The sequence below is a fragment of the Citrus sinensis genome, chromosome 7 (assembly GCF_022201045.2).
Source record: "Citrus sinensis cultivar Valencia sweet orange chromosome 7, DVS_A1.0, whole genome shotgun sequence".
Taxonomy (NCBI): Eukaryota; Viridiplantae; Streptophyta; class Magnoliopsida; order Sapindales; family Rutaceae; genus Citrus; species Citrus sinensis.
In genome coordinates, this window is record NC_068562.1 from 27,050,477 (window position 1) to 27,073,475 (window position 22,999).

At 32.1% G+C, this 22,999-nt stretch overlaps 2 protein-coding genes across 3 annotated transcripts; one reads left to right on the top strand and one right to left on the bottom strand.

The window, feature by feature from the left end:
• The first annotated feature begins 6,501 nt into the window (after nt 1–6,501).
• Nucleotides 6,502–11,403, top strand: LOC102628930 (E3 ubiquitin-protein ligase RHF1A-like). The gene is made up of 5 exons (XM_025096639.1): nt 6,502–6,539; nt 10,086–10,188; nt 10,328–10,589; nt 11,049–11,103; nt 11,241–11,403. Exons 1-5 carry the CDS (start codon nt 6,502–6,504, stop codon nt 11,401–11,403), a joined length of 621 nt encoding a protein of 206 aa, XP_024952407.1.
• A 6,664-nt stretch (nt 11,404–18,067) lies between these two features.
• On the bottom strand, nt 18,068–21,291 carry LOC102618362 (mechanosensitive ion channel protein 10-like). Of its 2 annotated transcripts, XM_006464421.4 has the most exons (6): nt 20,746–21,189; nt 19,941–20,328; nt 19,689–19,815; nt 19,072–19,365; nt 18,776–18,981; nt 18,068–18,505 (listed from the first exon to the last, which is right to left on the bottom strand). In XM_006464421.4, the coding sequence occupies exons 1-6, from the start codon at nt 20,969–20,971 to the stop codon at nt 18,253–18,255; spliced, it is 1,494 nt and encodes a 497-aa protein (XP_006464484.1). In that variant the 5' UTR covers nt 20,972–21,189; the 3' UTR covers nt 18,068–18,252. The 2 variants fall into 2 exon arrangements, with proteins under 2 accessions (XP_006464484.1, XP_006464483.1); XM_006464420.4 differs by having other exon boundaries at nt 19,941–21,291.
• Nucleotides 21,292–22,999: the final 1,708 nt, after the last annotated feature.

The window sequence follows — 22,999 nt, forward strand, 5'->3', positions numbered from 1 at the left end:
TCTGGATGCATTTATTATGTGGCCAATTGAGGAAGTTAAGGGAATCCTATCTAGTATAATTTTGAATAAATCATGCTAGGCCGATTTCCAATAGGTCGAACAATTTCTTATTTAATTTATTTTTATGTTTCTTATTTTATTAGGATTTCATAATTCTATGGGGAAAAGAAAGCTTGCAGCTTGGCCACCCCAAGTCAAAAACGTTGCAGGAGTATTTAAAAAGAGTGATGATATCTCCACCCCTCATTTTTTGTAAATTCACCTCATTTTTAAAAGATAATTATAAAAGTTGCACATTATTTTTAATTTTCAAATCAAGAAGAACTTTGGATAATTAATTAATTAAATCTATCTTAATTCACTTTTTTTGTAACTTAGATTTTTTTCAGCATGTTTGATTACAAAGATTGCTTTAACATAAGTTTCAATTGACTATTTTACCCTTATAAACTAAAATTATCAAGAATTTAATTTATCAATATTTTTCTAATTTGTACCAAACTTATTGTTTCTAATACTACTTTATTAATACGATTATTATTTTTTAATTGAATTAACATAGTGTCTTTATGGCACAATTTTCATATAAATTATTAAATTGTCAAATTTATGTCATTTACATGTAAAGGTAGTGAAATAATAATTAGGTTTCATTTAAAAATAATAGATTATAAGCCGCAAAATTAAATACCTAGATTATTAGATATAATAACTCATGTTTTATGAGGGTAATTTTGTATTTTTATATCATAATAATAAAATAGTAAAATAAAATTTATATTTAAATTTATGATAAAACATGGTCAAAGAACTTAAGAAAAAAAATTTAAGAGACTGATTTAACTGATAAACTATACAAAACTTTTATTAATTTATATTTTTTAAGAATATTGTGAACTTATTTTAATTACTTTTTAGAAGTGAGGTGCATTTACAAAAATAGTGGGATGGAAATATCCTTGTCCATTTAAAAATTGAATAGGAAATTTACTTATTTAGGTAAATTTCATATTTGGCCCCTTGATTTTTCACATAACTTTGTTATAGCCTATCAAAATTTTACATTTATGTATTATAATTCCCTTCTTTGTCTCTTTAATTTTATAAATTTTATGTTATAGCTCACTCAAATTTATAATTTCCTTGTTATGGCCCCATTAAACTAAGATTCTACCATCGATTAATGAAAAGAGAGATTGTTAGTTTCTCCCCTACTAAAATCATTATATACCACTTATTTCTGCTGTTTATATAATAACTAAAATCCTCATGGCCAAAAAGATTTAAGCAAAAGGAGTAAATAAGTCTTTGTTTAATATTTTATCTTTGGAGTATAAAATATATTTTTGTTAAAAAAAATGTCTAAAAAGTAACAAAAAATACAAAAAAAATATCTTATTATTTTTTTTTACTGATCCCAAATATATATTTCTAATTTTTAATTATTAAATTGACAAGTAAAATAGAATTGTGGTTAGAAAAGCCTGCAGACTAAACTATATGAGCCTTGAAATATGCTTTGATTAGGTACCCAATTAGAGTTAAGGTCTAGAAACTATAGCTAGTGTCCCGACTTGAAACCACCAAAGAGTATAATCACTAGAGATGTGATATTTAATGAATCAAAGATGATACAAGGAAACAAAAAAAAAATATTGATTAAGTGAATGGGAAGGATGAACGACTAGATAAGTCTCATGCGCAAAGGGGTCTAGAGCTCACGAGCAATCAAGCTGAGGAAAATGCAAGTGATGCACAAAAAGAATGTAGAATTGGAAGTTGTGAAGAGTTTGAAGGTCAAGCTAGTACTAAGAACTATTGACTACCAAGGGATAGACAAAAAAAAAGAGTATCAAAAGCAATAAAAAGGTTGGGCCATGCTGATATAATGGCATATGTTTGTGCATAATCTATATCAATAAGAACCAAGTATCTATAAAGAAACTATTAAGAGTCAGTAAGCAGATCAATTCAAAAAAGCTGTGCAAGAAGAAATTGAGAAATATTTAATTAAATTTGGCTAAACTTATAAAACTAGATCAATCTCATAAGTGGTATCAGAGTGATGTAGTTAACTTTTGTTTGGTGAGATTATTAGGATTTTTATATCTTTTTATAGGCAAAAATATAGAACAATGGTCTACTTCACACCTACCATTGTTAGATAGTGTTGAGTAAAATGTAGAGTTCATAGCTCTAATTTTACCACTCAAGATTCACTTAATACTACACTCAACACAACTTTTATTGCTTATAAGAAAGCTTGCTCTGGATACAATACAAGCTTATAAGGAAGGGTTTATATAGCAGCACAAATACAACAATAACCATACAATGTGCTAGGCACACTAAGCATATTTATTAATCACAAATATTTCCTCCTCACACATGTAGCCGGCTTCCTTGTTTATTGCTTACCAACTATATTCCATTATAAAACTTTGAAACTAACAATAGAAGTTTTCATGGGTTGGATTTTTTTAATTAGGGTGGCATTTTATACTCCAACACTCCCTTCCTCAACACCAACTTCCATCCTTTTCACTATACTAGGTTGAAGACAAAACCTTTTAAACTTTCCAGCAATCAAATTTTTCACAAACAAATCTGAAACTTGCTCATCTTTCTTGATGTATCGTAGTTCAGCTCTATGTTGCAAGACTTTTTCGCTGACGAAGTGATAATACGCCTCTATATGCTTAATTCTTGCATGAAAGACTGGATTTTTAGCCAAACGTATTGTTAATTGATTGTCATAGAACAATAGAGTAGCATAATCAATTGGTTGATATAGATCATTCATCAGTAGTATCAACCATGTATTTCTTGAGCTGCCATTGCAGCCATTCTGTACTCAGTTTCTATCATTGACAAAGACACAATCAGTTGTCTCTTACTACATCAAGAAAATGTTCGAAAATCCTACTTAAATATATATCCAATGGTTGATTGTCGAGTATCATGATCTCATGCATAGTCAGCATCACAATAGCCAACTCGCTTGCAATCTTCACCTTTCTTGCACAAAAGACGACAGTCAATTTTACCTTTCACATATCTCTGTATTCGCTTAACTGCTTCCAAATATGGCTTCTTTGGATTTGCATATATCTTTTTATCACACTAACGACATAAGAAATGTTAGGTCTCGTCAAGGTTAAGTGGATAAGACAACCTACTAATTGTTGATACATTGTTGCATCTTCTAAGTTTTTTCTTTCATGTGCACACATATTGCCATTTGTTTCCATTGGTGTTGAGAAATATTCCTTCTTGTGTGTAGTCAACCTCGAGACCAAGAAAATGCTTAAACTGTCTAAATTCCTTCATCTAGATATGAACTAATAAGCTCTATTTTGTTCAAAGGATTTCTGCCTTATTATCACTGATTATAATTATCTTCCATTAGCTTTAACCAACAAGCTAGAATCTGTTGGTGCTACTAAATAATTACTTTGAGTTTGAAATTCAACAATTTTACCATACTACACCCTAGGTGTTTGTTTCAATATGTATAGTACTTTCTAGAGCTTACATACATATTTACAATGATCTTGGTTTCAAAACACCATTGGTTGAATCAAATAAATCTATGATCTCACTCTCCATGAAGAAGACATTCTTCATATCCATCTGCCAAAAGTTTCTGTCTTTATTGGTTGCAAGTGCAAGTACAACTCATATAATTATAAATTTTACCATCGGATTAAATGTTTCATCATAATCTAGTACGTATTGCTGAGAGAAACCATGAGCTAACAACCAAGCATTGTACCTCTAAATTGAGTCAAGATAACCATATTGAAGTATACAACACCAGCCCAATTAGAATGGAGTTGATAAGAAATAAACAAAGAAATGGGCTACATTTGTGATTAATAAATATGCTTAGTGTGTCTAGATTTCATGGCGATTATTGTATTTGTCATGCGATATAAACCTTTCCATGTAAGCTTGTATTGTATCCAAACCAAACTTTCTTACAAGCAATAAAAGAAGACCTAATAAAATTCTGTTGCTACATCTAAACTAATACTAGTTCAACCCATTTCATGAATAAAATGTGACCAATTAACCAACCAGACCCAATCGTTGATCCCGAAAATTTCTACAATAAAATTTGGTAGGTCACTAATATAGTTCCTTATTTGCAATTTTGATATTTCCTGAAATTATTTTACTGGAATATAGGTACATGATTCTTGGAATCTTGCGGATGGGTAGAAAAAGTAAGGTAAGTATGGCTTTGAATGCTTTGCTTATGTACAAAATAAGAAATATTCTAATTGGATCATTAAAACACTTTTCACTCAGTCATTGAATCACTACAAGTGACGAAGATACTGTTGGGGAAAAATCATGTTTTTAAATTTTTATAAAACCTTTTAAGATCGTTCTCATATTATATATAAGAATTTGTAATCCAGAAATCATACCTTGAAAATCCAATTTGGTTTTTTCCACTGAAGTGATTTACGCTCCGAGATCACGATCCGTCACCACCACTCCTGTTATATCATGATCCGTCACCACCACGCTTGTTAGAACACGAACTGGCAATCCAATGATCTTCCAGGTTATGACTCAGATTTGATCTGCACTTGACGTGTGGGCACCTTTATCACTACCAAAGCAACTAGCACTCGAAAAAATTTTCTCTCAACAATAGAGAGAAAAATCTTTTTCTCTGATCAGTATAAAGTGGCTGCTCCCTTTTTCTTTAGAGAAAAAGAAAGGTAAAATTGACTATCGTCTTATAATCCAAAATCAAAACTCACGTTACTTGCTTTTTCTAAAGAGGACCCACCTTGTAAAATAACATAAGGCCCCTTACACACAAGCTAATTAAATGGAGCCTCCCACTAAATGATATATTTAGGCTTTTGACCCATAGCTAGTTATCTTGCTTATTAATCCAGTAGTAGTGCAGTCAATTAAATGAGCTAACTCGGGGATCATTTGGGAACATACAATAGTGGCTACAATAATTAGGCCTGTAATTAAACTAACCCAATTATTTAATTACAAATCTACTCCACTAAAAGATTGGAACTGACTTCCATAATTGTATACTCGTATAATAATTCGTCCCAAGCCACATTGATTTCTTTACTGCACAATCCTTTGTACCACATCGTTAATTAAATTGATATCTCAACTGTCCAATTAATTTAATAACATCTTGTTCCTTGATACTTACTGGTTTTCTCTAATGATCATTTTCAACATACTAAATATGTTGACATACTCTGGCCAAAGAATTCTATGATCAAGTGCCGAAAACCCATCAAGAGATGTGTTGTACAATTTCTATATTGTTAATCCATAACTCCAATACTCATAATTGCTCCCACCAAGATACTGGGTAATCTTGACCACAAGAATGTGTTGTGCCCATTGGTAACTCAAATGGAATAACAATTACAATCATGAAATCATAATTAACTCAAGATTTAGATTACAGTAAAATCAATGCCTATGAGATTTAATAAGTCTGACAGTCATTTCAATGTTAATTAAATCTCATATGTGATCATGTTCAATGTAGTCGTACTACATTAATAAATTCATACATGATTAAGACAAATCATTCAATGAATTCATTACAGTCTATACCTAAATAAAGTGCCCAACTTTATTTATCAACTGCGAACTAAATTTATTTAATCATAAGATAACTTATATTTATGTCTTCTGTGAATCCACATGGTGATTACATAAATACATATAATATGATTAAATGGACTTTGATCAAAATATTAATGCAATTAAGATATTTGAATAAAATATCTCATTAATTTTATTAATCAGAAAAAATATTTATTACAATTAAATAAACACATATGATTTTAAAGAGCATATTTTTCCAACAGATACACGATTTAAATAAGAAAAAGCCAATATTTAAAAAATGTATTGAGTAAATTTCTTCTTTGATTAGTAAAATTAGTTTTGAATTCTACATTTTTATTCAATATTTGGTATTAGAAGGAGGTTATCAGTGCTATACATAGCAGTATAGCATATCAAATCAAAGATCTAGACGAGAAGTACACAATGCCGAAAAAGTTAGACTGATCAGACAAGCATGCACTTGCAATTGCCGCCAAAATTTCTGCCCATAATTTGAGATGACCATTGACCAATGTTGATCATTGACCCGAGTTGACTATTGATCGAAAATTGATTTAAATTCCTTCCAAGATTTTTCGACGTTCTGGTCTTATTCATGCGATCAAAATTTCTAAATTCTGACTCTTTGATGGAGTTGTCTTGAGTCGTGAGAAGTTTGTAATTCTACAAGATTGACAGTCAAGCTTGTTTGATATTGTTAAAATCTTGTCCACATAATGGGTGATGTTCACATAGTTGGAAGGATCAAGACGTTTTACCAAAATTATAGCACATGGGTAATGTGTAATGAGTCTCACCTAAAAGGACAAAACCTTTGGGAGATTGTGGGTGGTAGTGAAGCTATGGAACTAACGACAGAAGATAATAATGGCGTTTTGTGAAAGTGGAAGGTTAAAGCAGGCAAGGTAATGTTTGCTTTAAGCCCACAATTAAAGAAGAAATGTTGGAGCGCATGTAGGATGCCAAAACACGAAGGAAGCTTGGAACATGTTGCATAAATTAGCAAGTGTACTAGTCAGTATAAATAATATAATGAAAAGTATAGTATTGTCCTATAGAGATTATATATCTTATTAACTACTGAATTTTTCTAACCCAAATTTATTTGAACAATCGAATAAGTGAATGTAGATTAAAAATTAAAATAAAATAAGGCAACTAAAAATTAAATAAATATGCAAGCAGTAATAGAAATTACCAAGAGATTAAGACATTAGGATATCTGATTTCACCATAACTAATCTAATTTAATCCTTTATCTATGCTATTAAATATTATTATCCATGTTAACAATTAAATAACACTAATTCCTTTGATACTTTTTCTCAAGCAATAATATGTACTAATACACCATATCTCGACGTGCATTACAATATATGAAAACTCATTAAAGTTTATGGTAATTAACTGCACGAATCAGGTTAGTACATCTTCGTTGAAAACTCATTAAAGTTTGTGGTAATTAACTGCATGAATCAAGTTAGTACATCTTCGTTGAAAACTCGTTAAAGTTTGTGGTAATTAACTACACAAATCAGGTTACTACATCTTCGTCTCCCATGTTATTCATGGCATTCATTACATAGAGTAAAAATATATAAATCTCCTTTCGATCTCATTATGTATTCTCAAATCATTCAAATATTAGTCAAATGTTTAAAAGCATTAAGTACAATAATGAATATTCAATCATGGAATAATAAACTTAAAAAAACATATATTTATGAAATTAAATCATCATAGTTAGGCATTATCGCCCTAGGAAAATAAATTAGTTCATGGAAATATAAAGAGAATCCATAAATTTAATTGGGAACATCCAAGCCAGAAAATTAGAAAAGGGAAAGAAAAACTCAATTAAAGCGTCTTATTCCTTCAAATTGCTCCTATTGCTCTCAACTTTTTTTTTCTAATTACTATGGCTGGTGCTCTTTTTCTAATTCTCTCTTCTTTTTTTGATTTTGTCTTTCTCTTGACTCTTGTCTCAATCGATGGCCTTCTTTAACTAACTGCCTCAAATCTTTAACTCAATAGGATTTAAAACAAACCAATAAAGTAAACCAACAATAAGCCCATCACCTGAAGCCCACCAAATTCAATTTTAAGCCAAAGCTTGTGCCACATTCTTCTAATTTTCACGTGCCATTTTTACGATATAATCCAATTCTATTGCCTTCTAGTGCTCCACGTGAATGCATGCATGATGGATAATTAAATTGCATCTTCCTTTATTTGTTTCAATTAAATTTCTTTATTCCTTTCTCATTATGATTCTTTCAAGTAGATTTCTTTCTAAATGTTCCGATTTAATTTTTTTATAATCTAATAATATACCTAAAATAACAAAATGTAAAAAAAAGATAAAAATTAATATAATAAAATATAATTAAGTTACAGAAATATTAAATAATATATAAATTATGAGCACATGAGAACGCTCTTGCTGCATGTTTATCAAAGAAAACAATAAAAAGTTGCAACTTCTTGAGAACGAGTTGCTAATGATTGCGCAACTTAACGTGACGATTGCTCAATACTTTCACAAGGTGAAGTTAATACACAGTGAAATTTTAGAGTTAGTTTCGATAGTTGCTCTTAGAGAATCTAGGATAAAAAGAATAATTGTCCATAGTTTGAGACCCTAATATCGAAGCTTTATTGTTGTGGTACAAGGATGGCCAACATAACCATCACTTGTTGAGTTACTAAGCAAGAGGGAGAAGTCTTGCTAAAAGGTAAGGACGAAGCAGTCATCAAGGATAGAGAGGTTCGTCTAGGGGGGAGCTTCAAAGAATCATGATCATAAAAAAAAAAGTTTAATGTCAAATGTTTCAGTAGTGAGAAGAAAGACCATATGGCCAAAGATTGTTAGTTTAAGAAGAAAAAGCCCATTGAGAGTAATGTTGCTACTTCTAGCTTTATAAAGAAAAGCAAATATGACTGGAATACTGAAGCATCATGTGCTGCGAAGGAGGAAGAATTAGCTCTCACAGTGACAACCACAGAACAAATTGACCACAAAAATGACTGGATTGTTGATTCTAATTGCTCAAATCACATGACTAGAGACAAACAAAAATTAAAGAATATGTCCGAGTATAGAACAAGTCAAGTAGTAGTGACAGCCAACAATTAGAAGTTACAAATAGCTCCTATTGGCAAAACCATAATTATGCCTCAATATAGTCCCAACCAAGTACCACTCCAAGAAGTCTATCATATTCGAGGCATGAAGAAAAATCTATTTTTAATGTCAATTGTGTCGTCATCAGGCCATTATTTCATTTTCAGCCTGCCAAATATTACGGTGTATCATGACCTTAATATTTCAAAAAAGGGTAATTATCACAAACCTCCCTTGAGGTTTGACGTATTATCAATTTGATTGATTGTATTCGCGTATTTTCAGCCACCTCCCTTTAAGTTAATACACCGTTTAGTATAAGTTTAGTGAGTGAGGGCAAGATAGTAATAGAACTTGTTAATAATAAAAAATTCAAACAAACTTAAAAATATCAAATTGGATTCTGAAATTGATTTGAATTTTGTTAATATTCCAATGGGTAAAAACAAAAACATTCTTTTAACCAACAGACAATATTATAACAAAAAAATGAGAAAGGAAAATGGCATCTTCTTGCTTCGTTCAAACAGGAGCTACCAAGAACAACACCCCTTTTATCTCTACTATACTTTAATAGAAAAAGGGTGCCACGATCGGGAGACCATGATGACAAACTCGAAGACGCCGATAGCAGGGACAACCGAATCACGACCGCCAGGTGGAAGAATGTCGACCAGTGAGTTTCCATGTTGACCCACAGACAACCTCAATTTGTTCGAGCCGCGAATGAGGTATGAAAATGCTTATTACTGTGCATGTCAGTTTTATTAGATGGAATTAATCAATTTGGTAAAAATGAGTAATGGGTCTTGACAATTTTTGAGAGTATCTCTGTTGCTTCCATTGTTTTCCATCGATTGGGTTAGTTATAGGTTAATGATTGTTGTAAATGCATGTTCACCTGATTTTGATTGAAGATGGTTTCAGCTACATTATGTTGCCTTGTGAATGATTAAAGATGGGTATGAAAAATTTTTAATTGTTTAAGCTATTGCCACTGATTGTTTGGATTCATGCTAGTTTTTATTAAATTACAGATGTAATTAAGTGTTGGAGATTCCTTGTGCCGCAATATTAATATTTTGAGGATACTTGATTTTGTTTTTTTTTTTCTTTTTATCATGATATGTACATGTCTTAGTTGAAAAAATGTCATGATTTGCTGCATTCTCTCACACTGGAGCAGTGAGTTTAGTGGTTTTAATTCTTTTCTTCTCTTTGACTACTAGCTCTACTTCACTGCATTCAGATGTCTTTATTTGTCCAGCGTCAAATGATAAAGGAACATAGTCTCCTTTTTATTTCAGTTTGTCTTTCTATTTTGTAGCCAAGAGGTTCTAACTACCATCGAGAGTGAAAGGCTCTCCAAGTCAAGGCACATAGCTCCTACTGCTCTTGTTACTTTCCCTGAAGATTTTGATAATAGGCTGGTGATTATTTAGTTTGGTTTCAAATTATGTTCTCAACATTGTATTTTGAAATATTTGGTTGGTGAGATAAAGTCTATTATTATATCTCTAATATGTGAGATGAGATATTTCAAGATGGTACTTTGGTTACGATGGTAAGAAAGCACGTGCTATGCAACATCTAGCTACTGGTCAGTATTTTCGTAGAAGAGATATGCAGAGATATCCCGGACTTGATGTTTCCCAAGTGGTTGATTCTAGCTCTGTTGCAAATGCTTCTTTAACGCTGCCAACAAATACGAATATACCAAATTTTTGTCATGGGTCATCTACAGTGATTTTCCAATTTCTGTCATATGATCAACTGACTCGACCTTCTCATCTTATCCTGACCTTAACAGAGATAGCCCTTTTAAATTCAGGTATTTGTTCGGAACTCAAAAGTCCAATTATTTTTCATATTTCAGTTGTTTTCAACTAGCATTTGGGTGGCAAAGCCGGAGAGGTTATTTGAAAGGATAAAGAAAACTAGAATTGGCTTGGAATGCTAAATTATTCCTATAAAAGTTTTTTCAATGATGCAGTGAAATAATAGTCAGCTACTCAGCTTGGGTGGAAGTACAAATGATTTCTGCCCACTCATATAAGCTGACATGCATTCTTTTTTCTCCATTTTTTGTATGTAAATGTATTTTCGAAAAGCGTGATTGTTGTCTTTTTCTTTTCACAAGTGGATTTATCGTGCATATTTTTTTGCTTTAGAAAGCTCTTGCTTCCATTGCACAAGTTTTTGTATTTATAAATATATTTAATAGATTTCTATTATATATATGTGTGTGTGTGTGTTTTTCATATTATTCAATAGATCAATTTTTTTTCAGAGTTTTCTTCAAATAATCACCACCTGATAGTCCAAGAAGGCCAAACCCTTCGGAGGTATTCTTCTTCTCAGAGTCTAAAATTGAAATGGTCTGCTGCTTCAGCCATGTAGATTTTTTGCAACTTGGTTCCATTTGGAATTGGTATTTATATATTTCAACTTGTCAATTGGACTTGCGTTTGTTTCTTAACAGATATAAGAAATTAATCTCAAAAGGTACCTGCAGTTTAAAGGAGAAGCTGGTCTCTATGAATACTTCAGTTAAGCAACTAGGCAAAGAAGTTCAACATGAGATGAGTGTAGGGATTGCTGGTGTTGCAAAAATGATTGAACGCCTAAATCTTGCCTCAAAGTGAACTAGAATCTCTGCTCCTTCTGTTGACGCAAGGGGGCCGTCCAATGTTTTATTTGGTATTTACACTATAGTCACAGCTCTTGACGCTAAAACGGATATGACTGGCCAACAATTCTTTGATTTGTGTGAACAAAGTTTTTTTTTTCAACACAAAGGTATTTTGGTCATTTTGTCAAGTAACACACGGTCAACTAAATGGTATACTAACGTTAGGGGAGGTGGCTGAGAATACACAAATACAATCTATCAAACTGAGAATACGCCAAACTTCAGGGGAGGTTTCTGATAATTACCGTTTCAAAAAATTCAATGATAGAGGGATGATGTTTGGAGCCAGTTTAAATAATATCAGCAAGTCTGCATATGTAAACAAGACAAAAATAGACAGGACAATAGATTTATGGCACATGTCGTTAGGTCACATTAGCAACTCCAAGTTAAGTATAATGGTAATCAACTCAATGCATAAGGAGCCTTCTAAACTTGACATGAGAACAAATATTATTTGTGTGGGATGTCAGTATGGTAAAGCACATCAACTACCATACAAGGATTTAAAGTTTAGAGCAAAGGAACCATTAGTGTTCAAGCCTATCAAGCAACCATTAGTTGATGGAATGTGGTACATAGTGAGGGTCATTGATGATTTCCCCGGATATGTGTGGCTTTTCTTTATGAAAGAAAAATCTCACACATTTTCCAAGTTTAAAGAATTTAGAAAGACAGTTGAAGGAGAAGTTAGAAGAAAGATCTATTGTTTTCGCATAGATAATAGAGGATAATAATATTTGAGTGAGTTTTCACAATATTAATAGGAATGTTAAATAGATCACCAATACGCTTGTTATAATATGCCACAACAAAACGGTTTAACAGAAAGAATGAACCAACATCTTACAAAAGTTTGTCAAAGCATGCTATATGCAAAGAGTGTACTTGGAAGGTTTTGGGCCAAAATTATGAGAGCCGCAACTCAAGTGATCAATAAGCTTCCCTAACCTAATTTAAAGTTTGTTTCACCCTTTAAAAAACTATGCGACATAAAACTTATAGTTACTTATTTTTTTAGTATTTGTTCCTCGTCATTTATCTCTGTGGCATACGACAGTTAAAGCAATTAGATGTATTTATTCCTCGTCATTTACATAGCAAGTTTGATAATAAAGCAATTAGATGTATCTCTGTGGCATACGACAGTTAAAATGTCCCCCCTTCTTTGGTTTTAATCTCGCTTTAAATTCTCTTGATTTTAGCAATATTTTTTTTTTAGATTAGTAACAAAATGCTTCATCAAACACTACATCATGTGAAGGTAACATCTTCTATTTGTACGATCACAATATTTCCAACATTTTCTTTGGCTGTCGTATCCCATAAAGATATATCTAACTGCTTTCTTATCAAACTCGCTAAATAAATTATTAGGAACAAATACATAAAAAAACACAACCAAATACTCAAAAATAACTAATTGTATGTTTCATGTCCCATAGTTTCTCAAAAGTGAAACAAACTCCAAGCCATGGGCTACAGTTCTTATAGCTTCAGCCTAAAACCTTCCCAATACATTCTTTGCATATAGCATGCTTCGATAGACTTCTACAAGATGTTAGTTATTTCTTTCTGATACACCATTCTGCTATGGCATATTGGCACATGTATGTTAGTGGCGTATTTGACATTCCCGTATATTGAGAAAAATCACTTGAGCTATATCATTCCCCCTTATCTATGTGGAAGTAGTGGATCTTCTTTCCTACTTCTCCTTTAACTATGAATTTTTTAAACTTTAAAAACATGTCAGATTTTTCTTTGATAAAGAAGACCTACATATACCTAGAGAAATCATCAATGAACATCACCGTATACTACATTCCACCAACTAACAGTTTCTTGATGGGCTTGAACACATCAAAATGTATCAACTCTAATAGTTCTTTTCTCTAAACTTTGATTCCTTGTACGGTAATTGATGCGCTTCACTATACTCGCATTTGTCACAAATAGTATTTATTCTCACATCAAGTTGAGGAAGTCCTTTAAGCATTTACTTATTTACAATTATACTCAACTTGGAATAGCTAACATGATCCAACCGCATGTGCCACAAATTTACGGATGACAAAATCTAAATCTAAATTCGGATGTAGGTACATCCAGATCCAAATCCATATTGACATTTTTATATCCGAATGCGGGTAATATCCGACAGGATTGCAAGTGGATATCCCATATCCATATCCATAAAAATTAAATTTAAAAATTTTAAAAAAAATTAAAAATTTCAATAATTTACCAAATTAAAATCCCAAAACCTAATTAAAGTAATTTATAAAGCGAGTTAGCATATGTGAAAGAAATTAGATTAAGCATTTACATTATATTGAAAATTAATTACTTTAATGCATTTAATCAATTTAATCAACGCATGCAACGACAGTAGCATGCTCAAGGGAGGCTTCAACGACGGTGAAGCTTGGACGACAGCGAGGCCTACAACATGACGGTGAAGCTTGGACGACAGCGAGGCCTACAACATGCAGTGGTAGCAGTGGGCTCAGGTAAGGCTTCAACATGACCCTTAGGCAAGGCCACCAGTATGGCATTACAATCCTTGCGGATTTAAGGGCATTGGGCTTTAGGGATTTGTAGGTTGCAGTTGTTGGTGAAGTATCCTGAGTGTATGTGAATGCAATTGACATTAGGGTCAAGGACTTAGGTTAGATTTTTTAAAAAAAATTTAAGTTAATATATATATTTTTTAATTTAATATAAAATTTAACCGAATCCGGATATCTAGTATTCCAAGTGTACTTGCATCCTGATCTAGATCTGGATCCATGGATTCTAATTTTTCACATCTGGGTCTACATTTGTTAATATGAAGATTCAGATTTTTCTAGATCTGAATCATCTTAATCCTTGTAGATGTGGTTCAGATTTAGATTTTATTGCCATCCTTACACAAATCTATTATCTAGCTTATTCTTTTCTTTTATACATATGTAGATTCTGCTGACATTATATAAATTGACTCCAATCATCGTCCCTCTATCATTGGTTTTTCTAAAATATTAAGGTTATAACACAATTAAGATCTTGTGGGCTGAATAAGATATAGTGGCCTGGTGACGTCAATTGTGACACTAAAGTAGATTTTTCTTCATGCATGGAACATGATAGACTTCTTGGAGTGGTACGTGGTTGGGACTATATCAAGGCGCAATTACGGTTTTATCAATGTGAGATATTGGTAACCTTAAGTTTTTGGCTGTCACTAGCAGTCGATTTCTCTTATACTCAGATAAATTCTATAACTTCTGTTTGTCTATAACTATGTGATTTGAGCAACCTTAATTAACAATCCAATCATTCTTGCATTCAATCTCTTCCACAATTGTCACTATGAGAGCCAATTCTTCTTCCTCTATAGTGAATAATGCTTCAGCATCCCAGTCATTCTTCATTTTTCTCTTTAGAGCTAAAAGTAACAGCATTACTTTTAACAAGATTCTTCTTTTTAGACCAACAATTTTTGGCCATATGGCCCTTCTTTCTATAATTGAAATATTCGCCATCAAACTTTTTACTACTACCACAGATTCTTTGAAGCTTCCCTTAGACGAGAACCTCCCTCTCCTTGATGACTTTTTGTCTTGTCATCATTCTTTTTAGACCCACCTCTGTTGTGTTACTGGGGTTACCTTTGCTTTTATTGGTGTAGAGTGCTTCCTCCTTACTTGTCAACAAGACTTCTCCCTCTTGCTTAGCCATTACTTCTTAATTAGCAAGTAAATTTTCAAACTCAACAAATGATGATTGTGTTGGCCATCATTGTACCACAACAACAAAGCTTTGGTTTTGGGGTTTAAAACCATGGACAATAATTCTTTTTATCCTACCTTTCCCAAGAGCAACTGTTGGATTTAACTTTGAAATTTCACGGCATATCGACCTCACTTTGTGGAAGTATTGAGCACTCGTCATGTTACGTTATGCAATCAGTAGCAACTCACTCTCAATAAGTTGTCGTTTTGTGTTATTTTTCTTTGACAAACAGGCAGCAAGAGCATCCCAAGCTTCCTTCGGTGTTTTGGCCTCCTGAATGTGCTCCACCATTTCTTCTTCAATTGTAGTCTTTAAAGCAAACATCACCTTGCTTGTTTAATTTTCCACTTTCACAAAAAACCATTAGTATCTTCTGCCTTTGGTTGTGTAGTGTTACTACTACTGATAATCTCCTAAAGGTCTTGACCTTGTAGGTAAGACTCCATAAACATTGGCCACGTGTTATAGTTTTGGTTGTTAAGCCCTTGACTCCTCTAACTAGTTATCATATTGGCAAGATTTCAACTATACCGAACAAGCTTGACTAACAATCTTATAGAATTGCAAACTTCTCACAACTCAAGATAACTCCACCAAGGAGTTAAAGTTTGGAAATTTTGACTTATAAATAAAACCAGAACGTCAAAGAACCATGGCTGAAATTTAGATAAACTTTCAGTCAAAGGTCAACATTAGTCAATAGTCAACGTTGGTCAATGGTCAACTCAAATTCTAGGCAGAAATTCTGACGGCAATTGCAAGTGCATCTGGTCTTCGATCAGTCTAATTTTTATTGCATCGCGTTCTTCTCGTTGAGATCTTTGATTTAATATGCTACACTGTTATGTATAGCATCGATAACCTCGCTCTGATACCAAATATAGAGTAAAAATGTAAAGTTCACAACTCTAATTTTACTACTCAAAGAAGAAATTCACTTAATATTAGACTCAACACAACTTCTGTCATTGCTTATAACAAAGCTTGCTTTGGATACAATGCAAGCTTACAAAGAAGGGTTTGAATAGCATCACAAATGCAATAATAGCCACAAATGTGCTAAACACACTAATGATGTGTTGACTTATTAGGAATGTGAATGGGAATGGAAATGAATGACATGTTTTAAGAATGAATGATATGCTTACTTACTTAAATGAGAGGCAGAATTATTACCCTCCTCTTCCTCCTCCTCTTCTTCCTCCTTATTATTATTATTATATTAACAACAATTATAATTATTATTAATATTATTATTAATATTAATGACAAAAATCAACTAAGGTCAATTTAGTAACTTGCAACAATCCATTCCAATTCCCACAGTAAAGTAAACAATTTATTCTGATTTCTATTTCCAATTCCGGTTCCATCCTATTCCAATATCACTCCATTCAAATTACTGATTAATAAACACACCATAAGCATATTTATTAATCACTCATATTTCCCCATCACACACATAGCTCACTTCCTTGCTTATTGCTTGCCAACTCGATTTCATTATAAAATTTTTAAACTAACAAGAGAAATCATCTATACACTATCTTTGTTTTGTCATATGTACATCTAACCACCTTAGAATTCTAATATGTTCTTTGCACTACCTTTACTTTTAAGTTAGTATCAATAAACTATTCTAACACTAAAAATAACCATTTTACCCCTAAATAAATTAAAATATCATTTTATTCTACAAACTTTTAAAAAATAAAAAATTATAATTATAAGAATACCCCTGAATTTAACAATATAAATAAACCTCAAATTCAATACGTTAATTTTTTATAATTATAATCTCATTTAATTTGTATAGAGAAGTTTCTTAATATCAATTACAGGGAAATTTAGGATAATTATAGGAACTTTTTTTCTTCATGTTTTTGTAAACTTCCCTATACTTAATTAAGTTACAAAAATTAAGTAAAATTATAATTAAAAAATTATGATTACAAGATGTTAATTTTTTATAATTATAATTTCATTTAATTTGTATAGAGACGTTTCTTAATATCAATTACAGGGAAATTTAGGATAATTATAGGAACTTTTTTTCTTCATGTTTTTGTAAACTTCCCTTTACTTAATTTAATTATAAAAATTAAGTAAAATTATTATTAAAAAATTATAATTACAAGATGTTAATTTTTTATAATTATAATTTCATTTAAAAATTATCATATTAAATTTTGAAATTCATTTGTTTTATTGAATTTAGGGGTACTCTTCTAATTAAATTTTTTTATTTTCAAAATTTTGTAGAACAAATTGTCTTTAATTCATTTAGAAGTAAATTAGTATCAAAATAGTTGATTCATACAAATTTAGAAATAAAGTAGTGCAAAAAATATTTCAAAATTTTGCGATGAAAAGATATATATATATATATATATATATATATGATAAAACAAAATAAATATAATGCAGAGATAATTTTCCGACTAACAATGAAGGTCCTACGATTTAGATCTCTTCAATTGGGCTGGTGCATATTTTAACAAATGAAACTAAGAACTCCTATGTATGTATAGAGCAGACTCAGTTGGAGTGCTCCTGCCAAACCTGGTGCCAGTGGAAACGATGTTTAAAAGCCTGAAGGATGATGGACAGGTACAGCTACTGAATTTGTCTTGTCAAATTATAGTTCAAGAGCTGTCAATGTTATATTTAATGGAATTGACACATGTCAATGAGGATGATTTCAACATGTGAGGCAACAAAAGCTACTTGGACATACTTCAAAACAATGAAGAAGGAAAAAATTTGGTGAAATGCTCTAAACTTCGAATGCTTGCGACTAATTTGAAAAATTAAGAATACATATGAACATGCAACTATTGTTTTTGAATTTTCTTCGGCTATTGAGAATTTAAGAATCTATAACATGAAGCACTACAATGCATTTACGCTAAGCCAGTCATCATTCCCAGTTAATAGAACCAGATTGTTACCAGTTTTTGAAGGAACAACTATGATATAAACGAGTACATTCACACAAAGAAGCAAGATACGGCAACGATTATCACGAAGGTAGTGGGCCCGTATAGCGAATACGAACTTCTTGAGGTAGAAGATAATATCTGATACCGAGATCTTCAAATATTTTCTTTAGCTCTAAGACTAACTTAGATCTCCGTTTAACTTTCTTTGCATAATCCTGAAAGTTTATGGTATGAGTAACATAAAGAGCCATTTCCATCTTGTTCACATTCTCAATCTCCTTCACCACCAATATGTGATCTTTACTCCAATGCTTATGCTTCCTCTCCAAGTAACTGCAATAAAATAAAGTTTACAAAAAACTTAAGCTTTATTAATTAAGATTATAACTACTTGACGTTACCATTAGACACAAATTTCATCAAGATTCCCCACTCCCTCCAAAAATACGAGGCGGTGAAAAGCCACATTAATTTTTAATCTTTTTTTTTTTCAAAATTCAAACTGAGTGACCAGTCAAATAAAACTGCTTAAAATCACTGGTTTAAAGATTAGTCTTAACATACTCTTTAATATGTAGTTGTTATCTGGAAGATCTGACTTACTGTTTTATTCTAGATTTTAGTTCTGCAATGATCTCAATTGACGTGAAAACATCGATTGCAAACTCCACAGAATCACCCATCTCCGGCGGGCTCCTGAAGAAGTTGCCGATGGGTTTGGTAGCTAGAACTGAATTAGGATAATATATCCTCTCATTATCATATCTCAGAAAGATTGTTGTCAAAATGTTCATCTCGTCAACAACCATCTGCAATTTAAAATGTCTCCATCAAGCAAAAGAGCGCGATTTTATAGAAGTGGGCATAATTTAGGATGAAACTTAATTTGATTAATTTACCTGCACTCCATCAATAATGCATCTATCGCCTACATCAAATGGGTGCGTCACAAATACAAATATGATGGCTTCAAAACAGGTCCTGGCCGTATTACCAAACATGAAAGCTAGAAGTACAAGTTGGGACGTAACGAGGGCAATTATTTTGTAGGTTAAAAGACCCATCACTAGCAACCACACTATGATGATCACGACAATCACAATTGCTGAAAGAATCCTGTTTAACTCTTCTATGGCAGTTTTAGCATCATTTAAGGAACGCTTCAGAGTTTCGCGGTCCTTGTAAACTTTTATCTGCAAAGACAGGATCTCCATCACAAGATGAGATGATACATGACAAGTTCAGAAGAAATTAAAGGCGATAATGACAATTCGGTTTGTTTTGTTCTAATGCATCTACCTAATTAAAAGAACTTCTCTGTCCTAAGCTGAGCTTTGTACTAAACCTTTTTTTTTTTTAATACTGTGATTGATAGTTATTCATTAAGAAATAATGTATAGTTAAATCTTAAATGTACACCGTTATAAATACATCCGTAGTAGAAGATTATTACAGAAAATGAACACAACTAGCCCAGGGAATTAGAATTGAATCCAAACTCAAATAATAAACTTACCACCCATTTTTTAAAATCTGACTTATTGATTTTTCCACTTCTGGCCGCTCCTACAAACAATTTCAGCATATATTTCACATGTCGCTCATTTTGCAAGAATTCCAGGAGCCGATCCTTCTCAATAAACCTAGTCGTCATTAACAATAGAACAAATAAAAACAGAGAGTTTATTTACTTATTTTTTGAAATTAATTTTAAAAAAAACTGCAAGTGGAATTTAATTTTAATTAAAGTGATTAAGTATGTGCTTACTCGCTTTGAGGGTCGGAACCTATATTGGCGATAATCTTATCAGCAAGATGCTTAGCTTCTGATACGCTTTTAATGTCATCCTGATCATCAAGCTCATTTGACATTGACAACTTTGAACCACTGATGAAACGTATTAAGGCTTTCAAGCTGCAAGTAGAAATCTTCTCCTCGGTCATTCTTTTAACCTTTTTCACGTCTCTAATCGTAAAAATAAACTGCATCGCGGTATTTATGTTCCTAAATTTTTTATCCATCTTCTTTTTTGGAGTTGAAAGAACCTGAACAACATGCTGATGAAAGATGGAATCATGAATCCGATCAAAGAACCGCTTGCATTGGAAAGAAACACCTATTAACTTAACGGAGAAAGTCTTCACCAACCAAAGAGCTGCCCCAGCAAGAAAACAAGCAAGAGTCCTTGTAATTATATGATGAAGAATTTTGCTTGTTGCTCTTGATGATCTCTTAACACCATACCCATAGTCAAACAACAAGATCCAAACCAAAAGAACAAGAGTCAACCAAATAAAAACGCTTATGCTCGTCCTCAGTCCGTAAACAAAATACAGAACCAAATGCTTGAGCAAGAAGTTTTTTTCAATGAGGAAAACGATAATATTGATAAACCATTGACTAGCTACACGACCACAGAGAATCACCAATGCTAACACACACCATTTCCACAACTCTAGATCCCATATGACGTGATTTTTCAATTTGTTCACAGTTAAGCTAGAAATCAACAACCCTATTATGGACACAAATAAGATCAACTCAAACACAATTAAAATGGTCTTCATTTTACCTATTATATCTTCCTCCTCTTCGTCTTCGTCCTCCTCCTCCTGCTGCTCCTCTCCCTCCTCATCTTCGTCTTCCCTTAAAGCACTTGATTTCAAGCTCTTTGGCAGAGCAGCAGCGGGAGCTTTATTAGGGTCCAACAATCTTGTCTCAAGCTCTGTTTCAGGAGCTTCTTCGGTATCTGAATTAATCTGTATCACGGCGTTGTCTTTTCCTTTGTCGTTTCCCATTTCTGCTATATTGAGGAAGCAGAGCTAGAGTTGTCAAAAGAGAGTTGCGTGTAATACTAAAAGCGGGAACCGCTATATATAGAAAAACAAGCAATACTTTGGCACTAAACTTTTTCTTAATTAAAAATTTGCTAGTTACTCGAAGACTCAAAGAATCAATACAAATAAAAGATTCAGATTTTGTGTGGGTTTCGGAAAAATTGTTAGTTGGTGACACATGCTACATTGTTCAGCAAAATATAAAAGCTTAAAAAATTAAAACTTTCAAATCATTTTAGAGCTGAGTTGACCTTTCAAAATCTTCTACCATTTGTGTATTTACAGATTATTTAATAATTACCGATCATACTATTATAAATAGTTCAACACAAAGCTTGCTTAACCCTCAATCCAAGTCCTTTTTAAATTATATATAACAAACCTATAATAATGACACTATTACTCAATAATTAATTTTTTCTAATAAAGTTCACGTTGGGAAAAAAATTGTATTCAACCCATTTATATGATTAATTAACGTTTTAAACAAGTTTTGGACTTGTTCTATTGTAGAGCTTAAATTCAAAATGGAAAAGTGAAGAAGGGAAAAAGAAGACGAATAAAGAAGAAAAGAGGAGAACAACTTATACAAAAGAGGGCGAACGAAAAAGTGAAGGAGAGAAAAAGAAAAAGAATAAAGAAGAAATTAATCATCGTTGATATGAAAATAATTCCTTCTTCTTTATTGTTCTTAGTGGTTCTACTTTTTTTATTGGATTCTATATTTTTGTCGGGGATGGATTAGAAGAACTAGAAAATTATAAAGATAATTTTTTTAATTAATCGATTAATTAATTCCAGCAGAAGACAAGAAATTGATTCTGCTTCGTTAGAAAGCCATCACATTCTATACGCAATTGCAAAAAGTATATATTTTTGTCTGTTTTAGACAAGAATAAAAGGGATACCTGGAATTGCAAATCTAGACACGTTTTAGTGCTTTATGTCCGAATGAATTCTTTCTTGCAACAATAAACTTGGCCAATCAGGATTTGCCGTTTACATACGTAGGTCCGGTTGGTTCTGTAGTGGGACTCACAAAATTTTATTTTTAATTTACTGAATCCATAAGTTTAAAATAACGGCGCAACTCCTGAGGATGACAATGGGCCGGGTGAGGTGGGGGGCTACGCCATTTAGAATTTAGTTTTTTACGTCCCAACAGATTTAGAATTTGGAGAGAGAGAATTCTGAATTCCCGCGTAAAAACCAGTTTATCCATCCTCATCTTGCTCCTATTTATTTATTTAGTAGTAAATTTTATATTCAATTTTTATGAAATAAAAGCTATAATAACTCAAATAAAACTACCACTAATATATTGTAAGGTACTTGTATTATTAAAAGTAGGAAAAAAGAAACATCTCCAACATATTAGAACAATATCTTCACTCATACAAAAATATAAAATAATTGAATAAATAATAAGTAAAAAAATATGCATATTTATATATATGGGGATTGGGATAAGGGTGAGGCAGAGAGTAAAAGACGAAATCCCATCCTATTAAGCATTTGAGATTTTTTTTTTCTCTTATTTTCACCCCATTTCCTAAAAATTCATTAAAATTTTGTCATTCCTATACACCCTAAAACCAACAGACTTTTTCATGGCAAGTTTGAGTTGGAGGGACGTACTAACTCGGCAACGTAAGTTTTCCTCTTCACAACACAAATGACCCAACAATTTTTTTTTTAATTTATAAAAAGGAAAATAAAGAATATCTGCCATAGTGCCATTCATAATAAGCTTTTTCTTCTTTTCGTCTTGTTTTCTTCTTCCAGATTTGCTCTTTTGTTCCCATTTTGTCTATTACTTTCTAATACTTGTGGTGGGCTTTGGATTTGGGCTCAATGGTAGAATAAGTACAACTATTGGCCTCAATCCTTTACAATTACATAATAATTTAAACCCCAATATGGTTTCAAAATTAGCCTCATTCCTTCTTCTACAACTAAAAATTCTTTCTACAACTTTTATATATTTTA